This window comes from Taudactylus pleione, unplaced genomic scaffold, assembly GCF_031769625.1.
Source record: "Taudactylus pleione unplaced genomic scaffold, aTauple2 ptg000711l, whole genome shotgun sequence".
Classification (NCBI taxonomy): domain Eukaryota; kingdom Metazoa; phylum Chordata; class Amphibia; order Anura; family Myobatrachidae; genus Taudactylus; species Taudactylus pleione.
This window is the reverse complement of record NW_028285113.1, coordinates 12,730,552-12,751,436: the sequence shown is the minus strand read 5'-3', so window position 1 is coordinate 12,751,436 and position 20,885 is coordinate 12,730,552. Positions and strand designations below refer to the sequence as shown.

Sequence of the window (20,885 nt, the reverse complement as noted above, 5' to 3'; positions counted from 1 at the left end):
AAAATAATCCAAAAAAGCATAAAATTAATATAAAAGCTCACTTCTAGGAGTATACTGGATGCTTTTCCCGGAACCTGGCCACTATTTCATTAATTTTCTGCTTTATTTTTTGGATTGTTTTAATGTTCTGCCTGATGTTTATTTTACTAATGCTGTCTATTTTAAATATTTCTTATACATTATCATTTTACTGTCTGTAAATAGTGAATATGTTTTAATATTACGTTTGTCCATGACAGAAATGTACTTTTGAACCTAAAGGGACATCCTCCATTATTGAATTAAATCTTTTATCAGTGGTTCTAAGGTGTTACCCAATTGTATAATAGCTGTGATAATCACATTGACCTCTCCCGATCTACACAGTAGCTCTCCCTATATGGGTGAGTAAGGGCTGGTCTAATCACAGTATAGTGTCATAGACAACATTAATTTAAAGTAAAATCTATGTATTTTACCCTCTTTCAGCGTCGGATAATCCTTCTTTTCATATCTATCTACCCTTAAGGGTCTGGGAAACCCTGTTTTTTCCTTAGGTTGCAGTTATAGGGTAACCTCTGGCACCACCTATACCTATATTGTTTATTTTGCACTCGTATAGCTATTGTTCATAAAGTATTTACTGAAGTATTTTTCTTAAAACTCTACAGAGCCGTCTAATAAGAAAGCTGATGTTTGTCCAGGTGGGAAAGAAGTAGATGTCTCTGAATTACCCAGCCAGCATACTGAGAAAGCCACAGTGGAAAAGACAGATAACAACAGTAGTACATCCCAGCAAGCATTTGATAATGACCTCCCATCTTCAGCGGATCAAAGTCCCAAATGCAATGAACAGGATGGGGATTTAGTCAACGTGGATAGTACAGATTCTGACATAATAATGGACACCAGCAAGGAATCACATAGGACTGTACTGGGGAGATCGTCCTCACCATCCAGTGAAGTTAAAACGAAGGGCAATCCAGATGAAGCCGTAGAAGACAGTTGTCAATTTGTTAAGGAGATTTTACCCCCAACCATGGTAGTCGGGGAACCATCAATACTATGTAATAAAGACTCAAAGGGCAGAGTCAGCGAGGAACCAAAGGAGATGCAGACCAGCCAGGTGACCACTATTGAAACTCTTCCAGAGGATACCCAGCAGGAGATAACAAACGATGTAACAGCTACACAGTCCTCTACGACTGGACCACAGAATGTTCTCTTCATTTCAGTAGTGGATCCAGTGTTTAAATGTACTAGTCCACAAAATGATAAGGACAAGCAGCTGGTTGAGCCATCAAAACAAAGTCCTCTAACTAAACCTATGGATGAAGCAACGAATAAGCAGAGTAATGCAGCTGACATTGGAACGTCTTCTGAAAAGGAACTAGCCGCCAATAATACGGCTATAGATGATGATCATATTGCAGTCCATGGGCAAAGCAGTCTGGCATCAGAGATTGTGGCACTCAGCAGTGGCATTGCTGTGCCCAGTTGCAGCCAGACAGTTGAAGTAGCTTCAAATATTGTGACACTCAACATAATCGTGGAAGATGTACCGGAAGATGCGGAATTAAACGATGCGGTCAGAAGCATTAATGGAGATAATTATCCTACTATTATACTGTCGCCTCTGGTGAAAAGTCAGGATCCTAATAAAGTAGAGCTGGTTCAGGAAAATTCTGTCATAGACCTTACAGACAAACACCTTTCAGGAGACCAAAGTCAACTAATTACTCCAGTCATTGATGGCTCAATAGGCACCATTAATATCCCAAGTGGGGATTGCACAGTTTATTCCATTTCTGGGGCAACAAATGCCACTGGGGATGGTAATGTCATACAACTGATGCCCGCCACGAGCACTACATTTGCACCTGCTAGTAATATTTTTGTAAGTACATGTGTGGCAAACAGTGGACCAGCCAAGAAATCCAACATTATGTTGCTGCCCAATAATTCCGTTGCTAGTGGGAACCAGAAGCAAACTGCTCTTTTCCAAACCCCTCCCAGACCTGGCGGCATGTACACAGTTGGACAGGCCATATCTCCAAAACTGTCACAAGGTGAGCACCAATTTTATATGTTCCTATAGTTTAGATGGGTTTTTTTTGAACAGTGTAGGCAAATGTGTTGTTTATATAACATGAAGCTTTAAAAAATCTAGAGACGAGTTACTTTGTTGTTCACTTTATATTGTGCAAAGAAAAAATTAACAAACCAAAGTGGAATTGACAAATTTTTGTTTTTGTTTCTGTTTTGTCTATATTGATGATGTGTGACAGTGTAATTTTCCTGTTTTCCACTTTTAGAAATATAGAGATAAAAAAAAAAAAATATTTAAAGACGTAGAAATGCCCTGCCAGCGGATCTCTGCAAAAGCTAAGCCCGGGACATCATCCTATATACTACAGAAAGTGTTAAGTCCAAATATGGGAGAGTCCTAACGTACAAATCTTCCCAATCCTAATCTTAATAACCTCTGGGGTACCCGTACTGGATGCAATTTGTTGTCTAGTTTTCAAAATAGTATGTGTTTTTTTTGGGCTACTGTATTACTCCTACACTTTTTTTTTACACATTTCATTAAAACTTTTTTACGCGTTTCATTAAAACTAACAAAAATAAATAAATAAGAACCTGATCATTTCCAGTTGCAAATCTTAGTATGAAATCCTGTGTATAAATCCCCTCTTCTTGCTCTTTTGGAAAGGCAAATTAATCCCAAAGCAAGAACTGAATAGTATTTCTTGGTAGTGGGGTACACGTTAATACGAGCATTTTGCTTTTAGTTCTCTTTCTTGAAATTTCAATAAAAAAAAAAAAAATTTGGTGCTTTTTCTTTGCCATGTCAAATGACATAAACTAAAAGTGTTTCCTGAAAACGTAACATTTGTCTTATTTGTGTGGATACTGCATAAAATATATTGATGTTGGAATGTGACCAACTGGAAAAGTGGCTCAGCACATGGGTGAGAAAATATCACATAATAGTGTTATTTCTTCCCATTTTCATGTGAGTGATGGAGGATTCAGCCACAACTTGTAATGTCGATCTAATGCCAGTTGGTATGACAGAATTAGATGGCTAAAATGTTCATGTTGCTGGGACACAGAAGACCTGGGTTTATGCACCCCAGTATGAAGAAAGTCTCCAGTCACAATGCCCCAATTCACCAATGTAGAAGTTCTCACGTCAGTTGCTGAGAGTGTGCTATGGATTGTGTACCCATTCGCCAAATTAGACGCCTTTCGGGTAAATGACTATAACTGTAGCCTAGCAGGGGAAGAGAGAATCACCCGTCCTCCATGCTTTTCGATTATATAGGTTTATAGCTATAATCTTTCTCTTCTCATTTGTGATTGTATTAACTATTTTGTTTTTTGTTGGGATGAAGCATCTGTCAGCTTGTATGTATTTTATCTTTCAGGCTCCACTATTATTCTTGCTTCACCAGTCCAGCCTATGTTGCAGGGAGTTATGGGTATGTTCCCTGTTTCACTAGTTGGCCAAAGTGGCAGTACTTTCACAGCACCGCCCCATCAGGTAACGTGAGCTAACTAACTAAAAAACATCCAGTAGGGTGTTCTTAACAGATCTCTAACTTTTCATTTACATTGATAAGACGGTTACATTTTGAAATAATATATAGGGGGAGATTTATTGACTGTCTGAATAGTACAGATTCTAGCTATCATTTTATAGAATGTACTAGATAAATCAGTGGTTCTCAAACTCTGTCCTCAGGATTCCACACAGGTCATGTTTTCCAGGTCACCCAGCAGGTGCACAGGTATATTCGTTACTTAAGCTGGGCATACACGTGCAGATAAAATACCTGTCAGATTGACAGCCATTTTATCTGGCAGCATGCCAGCCGCAGATGTCCGCGGCACACACTGTGAGATTTCTAACAGTGTATTAGCCCGACATCTGCGCTCCGCCCCCGGGGGAGGAGACATTTCCCTGTTCCTTCCATGGGAAGGAACACAGGAAATGTCTGTGTGTCGGCCGCGGGTGGGCATGCACAGCCCAATGCTGCTGATAGTTTACCTCTAAAATATCGCATCGGACGGGCATGTCCGACCGAGCAATATTTAACCCTCGGTCGCCCGAATACATGCTACAATTATCGGGTGGATCACCCCGATAATTGTAGCGTGTATGGCCAATTGTACTGACACACATTTTAAAAGATCCACAGGTGGAGCTAATTATTCCACTTGTGATTCTGTGAGGAGACCTGAAAACATGCACTGTTTGGAGTCCTGAGGACCGAGTTTGAGAACCTGTGAGATAAATGATAGCTAGAATCTGATTATTTGCATTAGACTGTTTTAATAAATCTCCGCTCTAGTTTCTACTTTTTGCCGTCTGGCAAAAGAGACTCAGACTCTTAAGGCAGGGCTTTTAGAAAAACAATGCATGTACACCTCCTAAATCCTTAAATATTTTGTTTAATTTTCTCCTTGGGGGACACTCTACAGTGTTCTCCCCCCAAAAAAATTTCCAGCCCGGTGGCATCAGGAAGTATCCGGGTGAGGGCCTTCGCAATAATAAAACGTGTTAAACCCTGGCCTTATAATGATTTAAACTTGAAAACATTTCATATATTAATTCTCCTCTTCTTATTAGAGGCCCAGTCGTCTGATTATGAAAAAGCTGCAAAGTCTGTAGGATCTGGTCCTTTTTATACAGCTCTCGAATACCGTCACCACTTGCAGGCTCCCAAAGTGCCAGGTGGTAGGCTGTTTCTTGACGGGTGGTGTACCCACAAAAAACAGCCTGGGGAGAAAACTGCTCTAAACTCTGGGTATAGGTGGTGCTGGAGGAGTGTGGGGCACTAATAGTTAAAGTTCATCAGCACAGGCTCCTCCTCCCCTATACCCCACCCTCTGCCCTGACCTGCCAGTTTTTTTAGTGCCCTCAGGAGTTGGGCACAGCTTTAGTTGCTCTTGCAGCTTAGTTCTTTTTTAAAAAATTTATTATTTTATATTTGTAACTCTGAGCAGCGCTCATGCCAGACTCTCCATCAGATGCCTGCTCCTGCGGCCGCAGCTCTGACAGCAGTTATGACCAGAGCACACGGGAGCCACGGCCGGAGCAGAACCGCAGGTAATGGCTCCCTACTCTGTGGGGAGCTGTTTCAGAATTTGCAGCATTGCATACACACACCCTGCCACAGAGGAGTGGTTCACCAGTCCTCCACTAGACCACCAGGGATGCTTTACTAACGGGACGCCGCTTAAGCCGATGGAAGTTCCTGGCAGTCGGCCCGGCGAGGGGGTAGTTTTATTGTACCAGTCTATTAACCTTATTCTGTTTCTATATTAGTGTGCATGTTCGAGGACCGCTGGATGTCAAAGGGGCTGTGTCTGGTTCATTAGTTTTTAACAGTCAATTGGTTTTGGTATTTATCCTTCATCCACGAGGAGACACTGGAGATCGAGACACTGGGGTGTAGACGGGTGGTTGAGTGGAGCTGACACTTTAAATTTAGAAGTGTGAGTGACTCCTCCCCCTCTATCCCCCAGCAGCACCAGTTTTAGAATTGTGCCCGAGAGAGCCGGTCACTTGGGGCTGTCCTCAGCCCACACTTATTTTTCTTTAATTTATTTTATTTAAGTTTGCTTTCACAAGCATTTCAGCACAAGCTGACAGAAAGCTGCATCTGTCAGCCTGCTACAAGGAGGCTTCAGGAGGGACCCGCCGCAGCTGTTTTAGAGTGGGTACGGGGGTTCTTTGCACCCTGACATTGCTCAGGGAGGAACATGCCGCAGCTTACTATAGAAGCTGTGTCCATGCCGCCGTTTGTCACCACAGAGACCTGAAAGCCAGCAGCAGTAAGTATAATGCTGCCCATCCACTAGAAGACAGACAAAAGACTGCACAGTTACGACATTGTAATCGTGCAGTTGTTTCTCAGTCTGTTATGTGCCTACACTGAATGAGCAGACGTTCAGTGTAGGCACAATCAATCATCTGCAAACGAGCTGAACCTGACGTTCTCGTCAGGTTGACCAGCATGTTTGCCCGATGATAGATGTCTAAACGACCAGCTGGAGCGCGCATCGCTGGCCGTTTTAGACATCTTTGCAAACGACTTATGAACGATAATGATATCGTTCAGTCGCTCAACTTAATCGTCTAGTGGATGGGCCCCCACTGTGCCCCCCTAGACTCCCCTTCACCGGCACCAGCGATAGCGCAGCTTGCTATAGTTCACAGCAGCTTAATAGCGCTCCTCTCATCTTACTCTTGCAGGTCTCTGCTGGAAGGAGAGGGGCGGAGCTTCGGCGCTGTAGTCAGCGGTCCTCTTCAGCTTTCCTTTTTGCAGGGAAGTTCTCCTATTGGCCTCCCTCCTGGGAAGGGGAGGTTTGGACCACCCCATAGCCCCGCTCATCAGCGCCATTATGACAGGCGCGCTCACCGGCTAGCAGCAGCTACAGAGTCCTCAGCCTGCACTGCTCTACTGTCCCCTGTTCGGCTGCAGAATCTCCAGCACTGATCCTGAAGGTCGTGAGTGCACTTGGGTTCTTATGGGCTGCTGAGTGTTTAGGGGATTACATTATGGAGGGAATCAGTGACTCCTCTCCCTCTGTGCCTGTATTTGTTCCACTCTGCTCTTTCTGTGAGAAGTGATCTTTTTGTGTGTGTGTGTTGAACAGACACCATGACAGGGAAAGGGGCAGTTGCAAAGGTATCTCAGAAGGTATTTGCTTGTTCCAAATGTAACACTAAGCTGTCTCAGGCGCGCTCAGATGGAGCAGCCCTATGTGACTCCTGTGTCTCAGGGGGCCCCGCTGTGTCGGGACCATCTTTAGATTCTGCTCCTTGGATATCTAAATTAGAAGGCGTTATGTCCGATCTCAACTCTGAATAAGTCTCTTCCCGCAGAGAAAAGGAGTCTGCTAGGAGCCAGGTCTTCGGTTCGGATCCCATGGACACTGATCCGTCTTGGGCAAGAGGCTTAGCCCGCTCTGTGGAAAAATTGGCACAGCTCATGAATTCCTCTTCTTCCTCCCCTATAGTCAGTGCTCCCATTAGATCATCAAAAGAGACATTACCGATCAATGTGCTGGAACTCTGTGCAATCTTCAACGCTCTTCTGGAAGCTGCCTCCCTTCTTGAGGGTCAGTCGGCTCAAGTCCAGTCGGACAACACCACAGCCGTCGCATACATCAACCATCAAGGAGGGACGCGCAGCTGCATGGCCATGGGCAGAACTCCACGTGATGGCGTTCTCTGTGGTTTTCATTCCAGGAGTGGAAAACTGTGAGGCTGACTAGTTCAGTCGTCAGGCCCATCATCCCGGAGAATGGGCCCTTCACCCGGAGGTATTTCAACAGCTAGTCAGAAGGTGGGGCAGGCCGGACATGGGGTCTCCAGGCACAGCCATCAGGTGTGACTCCATCTACCTCCGCTTGGCCGCGACACCAGTAACTGAGCTGGTGATTTCGGCGGGTCGCGGCTGAGTTTGCTAGCAGCAATTCTGCGACCCAGACTGCAACCAGATGCACAGAGATGTCGGGTAAGGCGATTCCTCGCTTACGGGGAATCGCGCTTGGCAGTCCTTGCTTCTGGTGTCGGAGACGCACCAGAAGCCGCTGCAGTCAGGGCCCGGGATCATCCGCGTCCTCACTACACCACCGGGGCCGTATCGTCTGATGCCGGGGATCAGGCAGCAGACGCTTCTGCTGCCACAAGGCCAGCGTATCCGGCTGGTTAACACAGCTTACGGGAGGTAGGCATTCCACCCCAGACGCAGTCCCTACAAAGGGTCTTGCGCGTCTGGGTTGCTCCACCTACCCTCCACGTGTGTATCAGACACTTACGGTCCACGCTCAGTGCGCTCTGTTTTGGTCCGTCTCCCTGTATACTTCTCCCTTGGTTAAGGTATATAGTGCTCTATATCCTACCATTACTTTGTGTAATTGATTTAGAATCAATTGTAATTTTATTACATATGCATTGTATGTGACTGTTTGCTAGGTGCTGTACTGACACTGTCTTTATTTCTGTCTATCAATTATAACTATCACTGTATTTTCTCTCCATCATCTTGGGGTGGAGGTTTTTCTCTTGAGTACTTCACATTCAATTAGATTTTGTGAAGGCTTTCACATAACATTGCAATTATTGCCTTTATTGAACATGTCAAAAGATAAAGGGATACCGGAGGTGAATCCCTCTGTGCAGGTTTCATGTAAATCATGTATGGCCTTTTTTTCCCTTCAGGACATTAAGGATGGTTTGTGTGTTGTCTGTTTATAAAGAGCCACCTCACCAGTCCAGTTTACCTGTCCCTGGACAATGGCCATCTTGGGTATCCTCTTTGTCCAAGGGAATGAAGGAGTTTGTGGATCGTATGGCTGCTCCCACTATGCTTCGTTGGATGGGGTGTACACAGCATGCTATGTTTGCACCTCCTATGCATCCTTCCTGGAAGGATGCTTATGCCCATTGTAGTCAGAGTATGGCACAATCTAAAGTTGATAGCAGACCGGTAGTCACTAAGTCACCTAAACGCAAGTTATCTTTTATCAGTCTGCTCAACATATGGGTTCAGATGCATCAGAGTAATTCGATGATGCGCAAGGTTCCTCTCCAGGGTCAAGCTCTGGGGAGGAGGACCATCTGTCCACAGTGGATGTGCCTTTCGTGAGGGCGGTTAAATCAATCCTAGATATTTAGGATGATGAACCAGCTCATAGTAACAATTCCCCAGTGTTTGATCACCACCGGAAGGTGGTAAAAATGGAGTTTTCTGTATCTGAACAGCTCACTGGGCTTATGGATGAGTCATGGGGTAACCTTGACAAACTTTTTATGTGAATAAGAGAATAACAGCATTGTATCCTTTCCCGACTTCTGTATGTACTAAGCGGGAGGTACCGCCTACCGTGGATGCTCTTGTGACGCATTTAATCAGAGATGCTACATTGCCTATTCCATCAGCGTCTTCCCTGAAGGATTCAACGGATAAAAAAATTGATTGAAAAGATTGAAGCATGTCTTAAAACAATATTTTCCTCATCTGGAGCTGTTACTTGTCCAGCTATGGCTGTAGCCTGGGTAACCACAGCTGTTGAATAACGGATGGGAGCATTGGAAGACTCGCTACCAGAGAACAGATGACGTATATATATATCAGCAGCTTCAATAGTGGCACACAGGGCCCTTTGGTTAAGATCCTGGAAAGGTGATACAAGATCAAAGGTGGTGCTGGAAGTTTTACCTTTCTATGGAAAAGTACTTTTTGGAGCAGAGTTGGATAAAATAATAGCTACTTTGGCGGCTTCAAAGTCAGCAGGTGTGCCATATATGGCGACTATAAAGTCTAGGGAGGTCTCTTTTTGGTCCTTCCGTTCTCTGGGTCTAGTAAGGGAACAGCCTTCCTGTAAGACGTCTATTTTTTGCAGAATATCAAGATGACAAACTATGATGTCTGGCCCGGCAAGACATCAAGCTTCTAAGCCGGTCGACAAACTCTCCTCCCGGGGGATCCAAGGGTGGGATGCCGACTACTTCAGTTTGCGGATTGTTGGCGTCAAACAACAGATGCCTGGGTCTGAGTAGTGGCTCTCGGGTATGCCCTCACTTTCAGGAGGCATCCTCCCCAGAAGTTTTTTTGTACAGAAACTCCATCAGATACGGTCAAGGCTTTGGCACTTCAGGAAGCCATTAACTCCATGCTGCAGGCAGGGGTAATAATCCCAGTTCCTGTGAAGGGGTTATTATTCCAATCTATTTCTGGTTCAGAAACCAAATGAGGCTTATCGCCCTATACTAAATCTAAAAACCCTCAACAGGTTTATCCATATTATAACCAAGTTTCGTATGGAAACTCTCCGATCAATAATTTTGGCAATGGAGCCAGGGGATTACATGGTTTCCCTGGACATTCAGGATGCATATTTGCATGTTCCTATTATACCATCCCACCAGCAATTTGTACGGTTTGCTGTTCTTCAGCAACATTGCCAATTTCAGGCTCTACTCTTTGGCCGCTCTACGGCTCCACGGGTATTTACCAAAGTAATGGCAGTCATGACTGCCTATCTCAGGCGTCAGAGAGTCAGAATTCTGCCATATCTGGAAGATCTTCTGATATTGGCACAGACTTCGGTTGTTTTACAAAAACATCTGCGACTGACCATAGCCTGCTTACAAAAGCACGGCTGGATCATCAATTGGAAGAAATCATCACTTTCTCCAATACAGCAGATGGTACATCTGGGAGCTCTTCTGGATTCTCGGGCACAGATGGTGTTTCTGCCAGAGGACAAGATTGTGGCCCTATCGTTGCGAATAAGCAATCTGCTATTCAAGCGAAGGGTATCCGTTCTGTTAGCAATGCAGGTCCTGGGATCCACCTTTGCCATGGTGGGGTATGCTCAGTTCCATTCCAGGCCTCTGCAAAGATTGATTCTCTCCAAATGGAACGGACAGCATCATCTAATAAGGTCCCAGAGGATCCTTCTTACTCCAGAGGTTTGTCCATCCTGTGGTGGCTGAGAAAGGATCATCTGAAATAAGGGCGCCCTTTCTGGATTCCAAATTGGGTGCTTCTCACCACAGACGCCAGTCTTCGTGGATGGGGAGCAGTGACAGGACATCACACCTTTCAGGGAAGATGGACAAATCAGGAAAGTCATCTGCCAATAAACATTCTGGAATTGCGAGCAGTATACAAAGTACTTGTCAGGGCACAGGACCTGCTCCAGGGCAAGCCGGTCCAGATCCAGTCCAACAATGCGACAACAGTGGCCTACCTCAATCATCAGGGGGGCACAAGAAGTTACGCAGCCATGAAAGAAGAGACTAGGGTATTGATTTGGGCAGAACGTCCTTTACCGGCCATCTCGGCAATATTCATACCGGGAGTACTCATTTGGGAAGCATACTTCCTAAGTCGTCAGGACATACACGCCGGAGAGTTGTCTCTCCATCCGGGAGTGTTTCAGCTCCTGGTAAACAAATGGGGTTTACCAGAGAGAGATCTCATGGCGTCACGTCACAACAGGTACGGGTCCAGGTCCAGAGACCCATCAGCAGCCTTCGTGGACGCACTGGCAGTAAGCTGGCGTATCTCTTTACTCCGATCTCCCTCCTCCCAAGAGTTCTCGGGAAATCCAAGCAGGAAGGTGGGACAGTAATACTGGTGGCTCCGGCTTGGCCCAGACGTCATTGGGTCACCGACATACAGAATCTGTGAATAGACAGACCGTATCCTCTTCCTCTATGGCAGGATCTGTTAACGCAGGGCCCCTGCCGGCATCCGGACTTGTCTCGTCTGGCTTTGACGACGTGGCTCTTGAATCTTCCATCCTAAGAGCAAAAGGTTTTTCCAATTCTGTAATTCAAACTATCCTTAGGACACGGAAGCCTGCCTCTGCCCGCATCTATTACAGAGTTTGGCATTCTTTGGGTCAATGGTGTTCCCGCAGGAAGTATGATCCTAAGGTATTGAGGATTTCCAGGATACTGGCTTTTCTCCAGGCAGGTTTAGACCGTTGTTTCCACCTGGCTACTTTGAGACTGGAGGTTTTCCAAGTACGGTGACAGCACATTCTACTCGATCTGTATGGCTATCGTAGGCATTTAGTCGTGGTGCCTCTGCTGAACAATTGTGCAAGGCAGCCACGTGGTCTTCTGTCCACACTTTTCTTAGGTTTTATGCCTTTGATACTTTTGCCTCTCAGGATGCTTGGGCGACGAGATCTCCTTTCTGCTCAGGAGCGTCTCCCTCCTTAGGGGAACTGCTTTGGGACATCACTATGGTATCCCTGTGGATCCCTATGGACCCCAAAGAAGAAAATCAGAGTTATGGTAGACTTACCTAACTAGATAACTCCTTTTCTTCGAGGTCCACAGGGCACCCACCCTGACATACCTGGCTGCATGGGTAATTTTTTCTTTCGGTCACAGATTCCCTCATCTTGTGTAAGATTGCTCTTCCTTCTCCTGCCTTGAGGCTTGTTAACTAAACTGAAGTCCTATGGCTAGGGGCAGGGTATATATAGAGGAGGACCCGAGGCATCCTGGGAGCTGAAGCTTTTAACTGTTTGGTGCCTGGTTTCTGAAACCATAATAACCCCATGGTATCACTGTGAACCCTATGGACCTCTAAGTTAAGGAATTATCTAGGTAAGTCTACCACTACTCTGATATTTTTTTTTCTGAATTCCATGGATGCTCACCCTTACTCCACTGCTTGGGTTTGTTGTCTAGGTTGTTGGCATGCCAAGACCCATGACTTTTTCTGTGTTTTTGTTGGTGTGCTTGGTTTTCTCCTCCTATTCTCTGTCCTTAAAGATGTGTTAGTATTAAATGTCAGGGCAGGAGGTAGTATATAGGGGAGGAGGAGCCTGTGCTTCCAAACTATGACTATTAGTGCCCCAGGCACACCACCTATAACCACCACCTATAACCACAATTTCCAGTGTCCCCCATGGAATTTGGAGAAAAGGATTTATCAAGTCACAAACAAAATTGTTTAGGTTAATAGTTGTAAGGATGCATACAACAGATTACACAATACCCAGCAGCAGTAGAAATGCAGGGCTCTATCTGCTATACAACAATGTACATATGGGTTCATTTTAAAACTGTGTATACAGTTTAAGACTATATAAATCCAGATTATATGTCTCCAAATATAATCGCTGTGATCAGTTAATGTGGTCTGAAAATAGATAAATTTTTAGACTTGGACAACTTTCTCTGAAAGTTAATTGCAAATCTAGAAGTTAATAGCCAGTAATTTTGCAAGCATTACATTTGCTCTGAACATGTAGGTGCTAGATTAATTTATTGGTAGGACCATGAAAAACTGCAGTCATGCGTCTGAAGTATTCTGATAATAGTCACTCCATAGAAACATAATTTATTATACCAAACAATGACAATTAAATTAACAAGATAATAGTATTATACAGCGAATATTACCTGCTTACTACACCCAGCATATCAGAAAATAAATCACCTGGGCCAAACACTTCATACTTATTAGTTCCTGGTATATAACATCAATATGCAACACTTGACAAAGGGATCTGCTGGATATAAATCAGGGCACAACACATTATATTGAATGACTGCTTACCCTATGTTAAACCTTCTATATTAGAGAATCTTCCTTTTTGTTTTATATTTATAATTAATATAAAAAAAAAAAAGATTTATTTTTCCTTCCTTGTCTGAAGATTTTGCACATTCCGGTATCCAAGCCTGTGGTTCCTAAATTGCCTCTACCTCCAAAGCCTCCGAAGCCTGCCTTGCCAAAGCCTACAGTGAACACAGGTATATGCCTTGTGGAGAGGGAAAAACTAGTTCAGTACGGGTCTGCACACTGCTTGCTGTTGAGTGAAGTCAACCTGAATTTATATGCCATGTCTTCCACATTGTCATTTCTATGTTACTTACTTTTTACCTGTGTTATGGTACAGTATGAAACACCTTTTTATTTTGTCCTTCTCATCCATACCACCAATGATAACCAAAGCTGGACAAACACAGGAGCCAGTCCACCTAAAAACGTTTTGCTGATTGTCAATTACATTTTTGACAGTTGATGGCTTCCGACGGACACTAAAATTTGGGAACTCTGCCGAAAGTTTGTTTCAGTAAATGAAAGATCCACTCTTTGTCTTGGGTTTGTATGTGGTATAATTTAGTCTGTTATATGTCTGTTTACATTGGACGGTCATCCGAACAGACTGCTGTATGCAATGTAATGTTCACTTTGCTTGTGTAGCTGTATTGTTTAACTATATTTCACAGTACTAATTTGTAACAACTTGGGATACAGTAGCTGCCAATGTACTCCACTTTTCCTTTGTGACTCCGCAGTCTGATCATTTGCCATGTGCTTGCTTGTGTGTAAAGGTGAAGAAATTGCAGTAGTAAACTATTTATCACAGGGTTTCCCCAAACCCGGTCCTCAAGGCACCCTAACAGTACAGATTTTAAGAATATCCACGCTTGTGTACTGGGGTTCCGGACTATAGATAGACAGTGTAAAAGTCGACAATGTCTAGATAGACACCAGTTGTTGGACAGTCGGTGGGTTGGCTGGGACAAAAGGTTGACACAAAAATGTTCAACACATTATTTTTTTTGTGGGTTAGGGTTAGGCAGTTAACCCAACGGTTGGAGTTAGGCACTTACCAGAGGGTTAGGGTTAGCCACTTACCAGAGGGTTAGGGTTAGGCACTAGAAGGGAAGGTTAGGGTCAAGCACCTATCCCGACGGTTAGAGTTGGGCACCAAGGGCCTAGAAAATGTACAAAAAAAACATGTCGACCATTTGTATCTGTCGACCTTCTTACATGTTGACATTTTGTCCCAGTCGACCCATTTATGGTCTAACATCTGGTGTCTATCTAGACACTGTCTATATCTTAATACACACCAGTGTACAGATTGTATAATCAATTTGCTGTGGTACTAATTAAGCCACTAATGCTTAAGCATGGATATCCTTAAATCCTGGACTGTTTAGGTGCCTTGAGGACAGGGTTTGGGAACCACTATATTCTAGATAGCTTCTGACTTGGTCAGTGGCTTCACAACTCTTTTTTTACATTAATCCTCTGAAGAGTAAGAGATTATGTGCTATGTAAATGTGTTCTATTTATTGCAAAAGTAGCGGTATGTAGGCTTAGCTGTTCATCTGATCATAAGTGAAATCATTCTGACTTCTCCCATTCTAGGCAAGCCATTGTCCAAACCAGCAGCTGATTCTATAAGCCATCCGTCCACTTCAGCTGTGCAAAGGTTAGTTTTTTGTCAGTAAATTTGGCTCGTCAATTTATGAACGTGACCAATCTGCATTTTTTTTTTAAAGTGGCCTTTTTTGTTTTTTATAGAGTAGGAAATGAGGAAAGGAACTCTGGTTCTGGGATGCAAAATACACCTGATGAGAGGTCGTTAGCAGATAGCACAAGTGTTGCTGCCAAATCAGTAGAAGCACATCGAAGGGTGCTCTATTTTGATGGGGGTTCGTCAAGTACCGCTACATTGAATTCTCCGTCCTTATCAAATTCAAAAAGTAAAAAGTCTGGAAAGAGTGAGACTGTGGCAAATGAACAATCCTCTGTGGGAGCTACGCGATCGAACAGCCAAAAGGAAAACAGAAAAACAGAGAGTAGTGTTCCTACAAAAGGAAAAAATTCCAAAGCCGCAGTTATGAAAGTCACAGGGCCGATACCCGCGCTGGTGAAAGATCCGGCTGGAGAGGAGAGACCTGTATCTCCAAGTGTCGGGGCTCTGGGTAACAAGGAGAATGTACTACAGGCTGAAACTGAAACGCAGGCAGTGGCAGACGTGGATAAAAAAGTGAATAGCCAACAAAGTGAGGTTGGACATTGTGAGAATAGTTTAAAACCACAACCGGAAACCAATAAAAAACAATCTTCTCTGCCAAATATTCTTAGAAAGACACCGCAAAAGACATCCACAGAAAGAATATGCACAGCTAGTCCTTTAGTTAAGCAAGCCAGCCAGCTATTGCAGGGAATTCAGTTTCACAGTCCAAAACCATTTCCTGTTGAAGATTTGCCCATACCGCGTACACCAGGGTCTGGAATGGATGACAAACAGCTAGATAATCATTTGGACCACACAAGGACCCCAATCGCCAAACGTTCCAATGATGGAGGAACCCCCAAACTCATGAAGCCTCCAGCAACTCCAGAGTTGCCCACTTGCAGTCCGGCCAGTGAGGCTGGTAGCGAGAACAGTGTAAATATGGCTGCTCACACGCTTATGATACTATCACGTGCCTCCATTGCAAAATCTAGCAGTACCACTCCGCTAAAGGACAATGTCCAGCAATTAAAATCCTCCAAGACCACATCAAGGAAGAGGAAGCTCGAAGAAGCTGACGAATTCCAGAGACCTTCACATAGCAAAGAAACTTTGAGCCCCTCTGCTTTGCAGAAAAAGAAAATGAAGGTAAGTGGTATCCATTTTAATTAATAATGGTAACAAGTTTGCTACTACAGTATGCTGTTTGCAGGCACCATAGAATGTTTTCCACGGTCTAGTGACTGCATCACAGCTGTCTCCTTGCAGGAGAGCCAGTCTATAGATCCTGGCATTAGAGCATTCCTTTAAGAGTGTTGATTTGAACTTTGATGTCAGTGACGTGTGTACATGCTGTGTGCTCATAAATGGTTATCTACATAGTATAGATTGTAGATCTATAAAGACCGTTCCACATAAAAGTGAGCTAATTGGGCATTACTCAAATAAGTCAGTGAACAAATGCTAGTAACTCAAGACCAACAGTATAAAAATTATAACCTAATCAGGAGTTTCTTTATGGTATATAAAAACAGTAAAATAATAGGTGGCTGCGTACCAGAAAACAGTTCACAACAAAAAGCAGCACAATAGATAAAGAATAGGAAAAAAACAAATATGGTTCAGAAGAGAAGCGTTGCTCTTTATTGATTCCTAATGCGTATTACCTCTGCAAATGGTAAATGTTTAAATTCCCCAGAGGAAGTCCCCCTAAAGAAGACTCGGGGTCTGATTCAGAGATGGACGAAATTTCATAGCCGCACACAAGCAGCTTTGAAATTCGTGCATCTTAATGCAAATGCAATAAGAGGTGTCAGACACATTTTGCTTTTTCGAGCACCATCGCAACCATCGGTCGCGATGGCTGTCTACAGTCTGCCGCGTGCTCTTTTAAATCGGGTGATCAACTATCTTTTTAATAGCAATAGCTACCTCCAAGCTGTGAAATCCCCACTGTGAGCAATCCGCAAAAACAGGTTGTATAATGCGCATCCATTCTATGATTAATCTCAGCTTTAACCCTTTCCCCCCTCTGCACAGAAACACAGGAAGAAGAGCATGGACAGTTTCCCAGCTGGAATGGACGTGGAAAAGTTTTTAATGTCTCTTCATTACGACGAATAGTTTGTACTCTGAATCCTTAATGCACAATGTACCTTATAGCAAAAATGATGCTATATATTATATGTATAAAAACATATGTAAATAGACCTGCCGAGTGTAAGGTCATTGTAGTTTTGTAATATATAATATTAAGGCACTTACTGCATTGCTAAACAACTTTTTTTTTTTTTTTTCTTTTGATTTGTAAATATTTCTAAACAAGCAAAGTGTGAGGTTTCTACAACTTTAATTCTGATGTATATACACATGTTGCAGCCTCTGTCCATTTCTGTTCTGTTACTCAGCATTCATGCCTGATTTATTTTTTTATATATATATATATGGCCTGGCAGTTCTGTTTTTGTTAACAGATTTGTATTAAAAAGAAAGTTATTGCTAAGCTGTTTTTTTTTTTTTTGAGTTTCATGCTTTTTTATTTTGCTAACAATCCAACCTACAAGCTTGAGCCAGCTTAATAGTTAATCTCTGTGCAAGGGAAGATTACATTGTACAATATTCACGACCAGAGGTAAATTTACATACACATAATACTCATAGCTCATAGTCCTTTGCAAAGAAGCGTGATTCGCTCTAAGGGCCTGTCTCTGCTGCGGGCGCAGCTCAGTTCTTTTTACACAGATTCTCGATGTTCAAGAATCTGCGCATGCTCTGGACCTGTGCAGAACAGGTCTGCGGTGTTGCTCACAGTTCACTGTCTGCCGCCGTTTCGGGGTGGGGAGGTGGAGGCGATGGCCTCAGTTTCCCGCCGCCGTTTACGGTGAGTGACGAGGCCAGGATCTCCATTGGCTGACAGATTTCCTGGCCTCTTTTCAACGTCTGCAGCGGCCAGCTTGCGTGACCCCATGGCTCGCAGCCACCCAATTGTATCGACGATGATCCGATATTGCGTTCTAGAATGCGACTCTGATCAGTAATGCAAGCTGCTGCATTACCATATTAGAGCTATCGCAGCTGCTACTGCGTCCGCTGCTGAATAAGCCCCTAAGTACAGGTCTCTCCTACACATTGTAACACAGCTTCAAAACACAGCAGCAAACGTCCATTAGTCACACACAACTTGTTTCTCATTATCCCGTCATACGTGTGAAGATCACAAACTTTCTGTAACTCTGCTACCTGATTGGTTGCTTTCCCCTTTTTCCCACCACCTCTTACTCCACAGGCAGGAAATACTGGCAGGTAAACTAACCTTAAATTATATTTGAAAATGTGCGGATTTACCGTATGCAACAACAAAAAGTGCTCATTTATCTTACGCCTTGTGGAAGAACATTCAAAGTTTGCTTCTATGCAGCCAACACCTCAACTCTTTTATAAGAAAATAAGTTAATACCTGTAAAATAAAGCCTTCAGCTCTCAAGGAGCTGTGAAATCCAATGTAAATGTATATTTTTTTTGCCATAGGCAATCAGAAGAAGTTAATTTGCAATTACCAATAAATAATATTGTTGGATTTTTTTGTGTATGTGTGCGCAGTTCCATTTGTTCTCAAGGAGTAGGGCACTTTTCTTCTAGGTTTTCTTTTCTCTTACACCCATATTGGGGGACACTGCAGTACTTTGGGCTATAGAAAGCTGGTGCTAGAGTAAGGCATTACAAATTGCTGAGCTTGAAGCCCTTACTCTCTATGGTCTATACTGTTTACAGACCCTAAGTTTTGGTTAGTTAGGGAGGAGTCTCCTCCCAGAGTACATGTTGCTATAGCTTGTCTCTCTAAGGAATTAGCATTTGGGACTGAGATCGTAGTAGCTTAAGGACAGTATGGAAATAAAGTGTGATGCGATACTAAAATCCACCTTTACGGTTGCTGGCTCTTCACTCAGACCTATCTTTATTGCATTATTGGTTATCAAAGCCGTTATTAAATGGACTGAACAGCTTTCAGAAGGCTTCAACTGGATCTGAACTCATTTCTTTAGCGGACTACGTTAAGGAAGTGTCAGACTACTTAGATGCTGGTCTAGGTCTATTTCTCCTTCATCCACTAGGGGACACTGGAGTTTAAGACAGTGGGGTATAGACGGTGGTAGAGTAGAGTCTGGCACTTTAAATAATTTAGAAGTGTGACTGGCTCCTCCCCCTCTATTCCCCATCAGCCCCAGTTTTTAGAATGTGCCCGAGAGAGCCGGTTGCACCATAGGCTGTCTCCAGCCTGTCTCATATAATTAGTGTTTTTTATGAACAAGCACTGAGGACAGGCAGGCTGCTTACTGTGGCAGTCTGTCTGCTATGTGGGAGCCGCCGGGAAAGGCACCACACGGCTACTGCAGTCTGTGTCCGGTGACCTAGAGGAGGGGGCACACACCTGGAGTCAACGGACTCTGCGAGGACCCGCCACTGCTGACACCGGCATGTGTCCGGGTTCCTCGCCGCCCCCTCAGCCCAGCATCCCGGCCGCAACAGTTGTAAGTATATCCCACCACTCCCGACTAGCTGGAGCGGTGGGCCAAAACGCTGGGCTTAGGGAAAGCGCGTGCTGCGCGGCTGTTACACAGCCTCCTTCCCCCTGCCAGTAGTCCTGACAGTGTCGGAGCTGCTGATGAGACCCGCCGCTGCACTCGGCAGTCAGCGTCCGGGTCTCTGGCTAAAACCAAGCCACTGATCCCCCTCCTATTAATGAGGGGAGGCCCCTCTACATTAAGTATACGGGAACGTTGGTGACAGCGCGGTGCTGCCGCAGCTGTCACTGAATCCTCCCTCTATACAGGGAGGGAGACGGCCGCGTCCCGCTACTCCCATATCGGGAGTCTACAGCAGCATAAACAGCCAGCCTTGTATAACGGGGCTGGGGGCGGGGCGCAAGAGGAACGCTCAGCGCTGCTGTTCGTTGCCGCGCTGGTGCTTGTTTGAGAGAAGCACCAGCGCCGGCTTATGCTTAGAGCCGCAGGAGAGCGCGGCTGCTGTTCACAGCGCTCTCGGCTGTGGGTTGCTGCGTCGGTGCTTGCATGAAAGAAGCACCAACGCCAGTTCTCACAATCCGCTTCCCCACTCACATAGAACGGCCTTACCAGTTCCCCCTTCTAATTAAGAGGGCTGAAAAGGCATGGCCGGCTCACCCCGCCCTGCGTGGGGGGTTATGTCTGGCAATGCCTAGTGTGCCCTCCTCTCTCTTTTACCGCCATTAATGTGGCGTAATGGAGGCGGGGCTTAGCGGCTGCCGGGCATGTAAATATCCGCTTGGTAGCCTCCCTCCTTACTACTCTGCTCAGGCCGACAGTAACTCTCCATAACTATGGAGGGGTAGTGTGGGGGGGGGGGGGGGTTACATCATCGGCCGGTGTCCAGCGTCATTCTCTACCTGATAGAGGGGGAATATATTCATGTGATGAGCGAAGCGAGTCCGCAAGGGGCTGACTTTCTTATTTCCCCTGGAAAGTGTGAGCAAAAACTCCACTTCTGCCCTCACGTCACTTACAGGTACAGCTACTGAAGGGGTTTTTACTCTTCTCTATGGAGTGGAAGGGAGCTCTAAGCCCCGGCCCTCTGAATTGAGTACTTACGGGGGCTGTTTTTACTAGTCCGCCGGTCTTGCAGGAGTGGACTGTCTCAGAGCTGTCGAGGCAGTCACAAAAAAACGGTCCCTCCTCTGTCATTAGTGGTGGAGACAACAGCCGTCCACACGGCGCGAAGGCCCTGTGAACTATTCACCCCCTAGGGGGTGCCTCCTAGATTGGCAACTGTGTCGTATGCCGTTAAGTCCCCACCTGGGGCGCCGCATACCTGGGTTCGAGATCCGTCTAAATAGACTGATGGGCTGCCAGGGGTCTGTAATGGGGATTTATCTCCCCAATCTCTATGGAGAGGAGACCGCAGCAGTCCGCTGCTCCCCTAGCAGTAAGTTGCAGCGTGGGCCCGCCATTTAGTGGTGCTAACAGTACTGTAATCCCGCTGTTTAGGAGACCCCGGCACGCGCCACCGTCCCTCAGTGTGCTCCTTATAGCACTGCTATTTCATTAAATGGAACTCTC

The 20,885-nt window shown here is 44.9% G+C and overlaps 1 protein-coding gene across 1 annotated transcript in view; it reads left to right on the top strand.

Annotated features, from left to right (window-relative positions):
• Window positions 1–17,941, top strand: part of NPAT (nuclear protein, coactivator of histone transcription) — a 45,972-nt gene extending 28,031 nt beyond the window's left edge. The window contains exons 13-18 of the mRNA XM_088456759.1: window positions 651–2,048; window positions 3,414–3,529; window positions 13,192–13,288; window positions 14,700–14,763; window positions 14,856–15,942; window positions 16,834–17,941. Coding sequence (XP_088312885.1) covers window positions 651–2,048; window positions 3,414–3,529; window positions 13,192–13,288; window positions 14,700–14,763; window positions 14,856–15,942; window positions 16,834–16,917 — 2,846 coding nt within the window. The 3' untranslated portion in view covers window positions 16,918–17,941. The remainder of the gene's footprint in view (window positions 1–650; window positions 2,049–3,413; window positions 3,530–13,191; window positions 13,289–14,699; window positions 14,764–14,855; window positions 15,943–16,833) is intronic.
• Window positions 17,942–20,885: the final 2,944 nt, after the last annotated feature.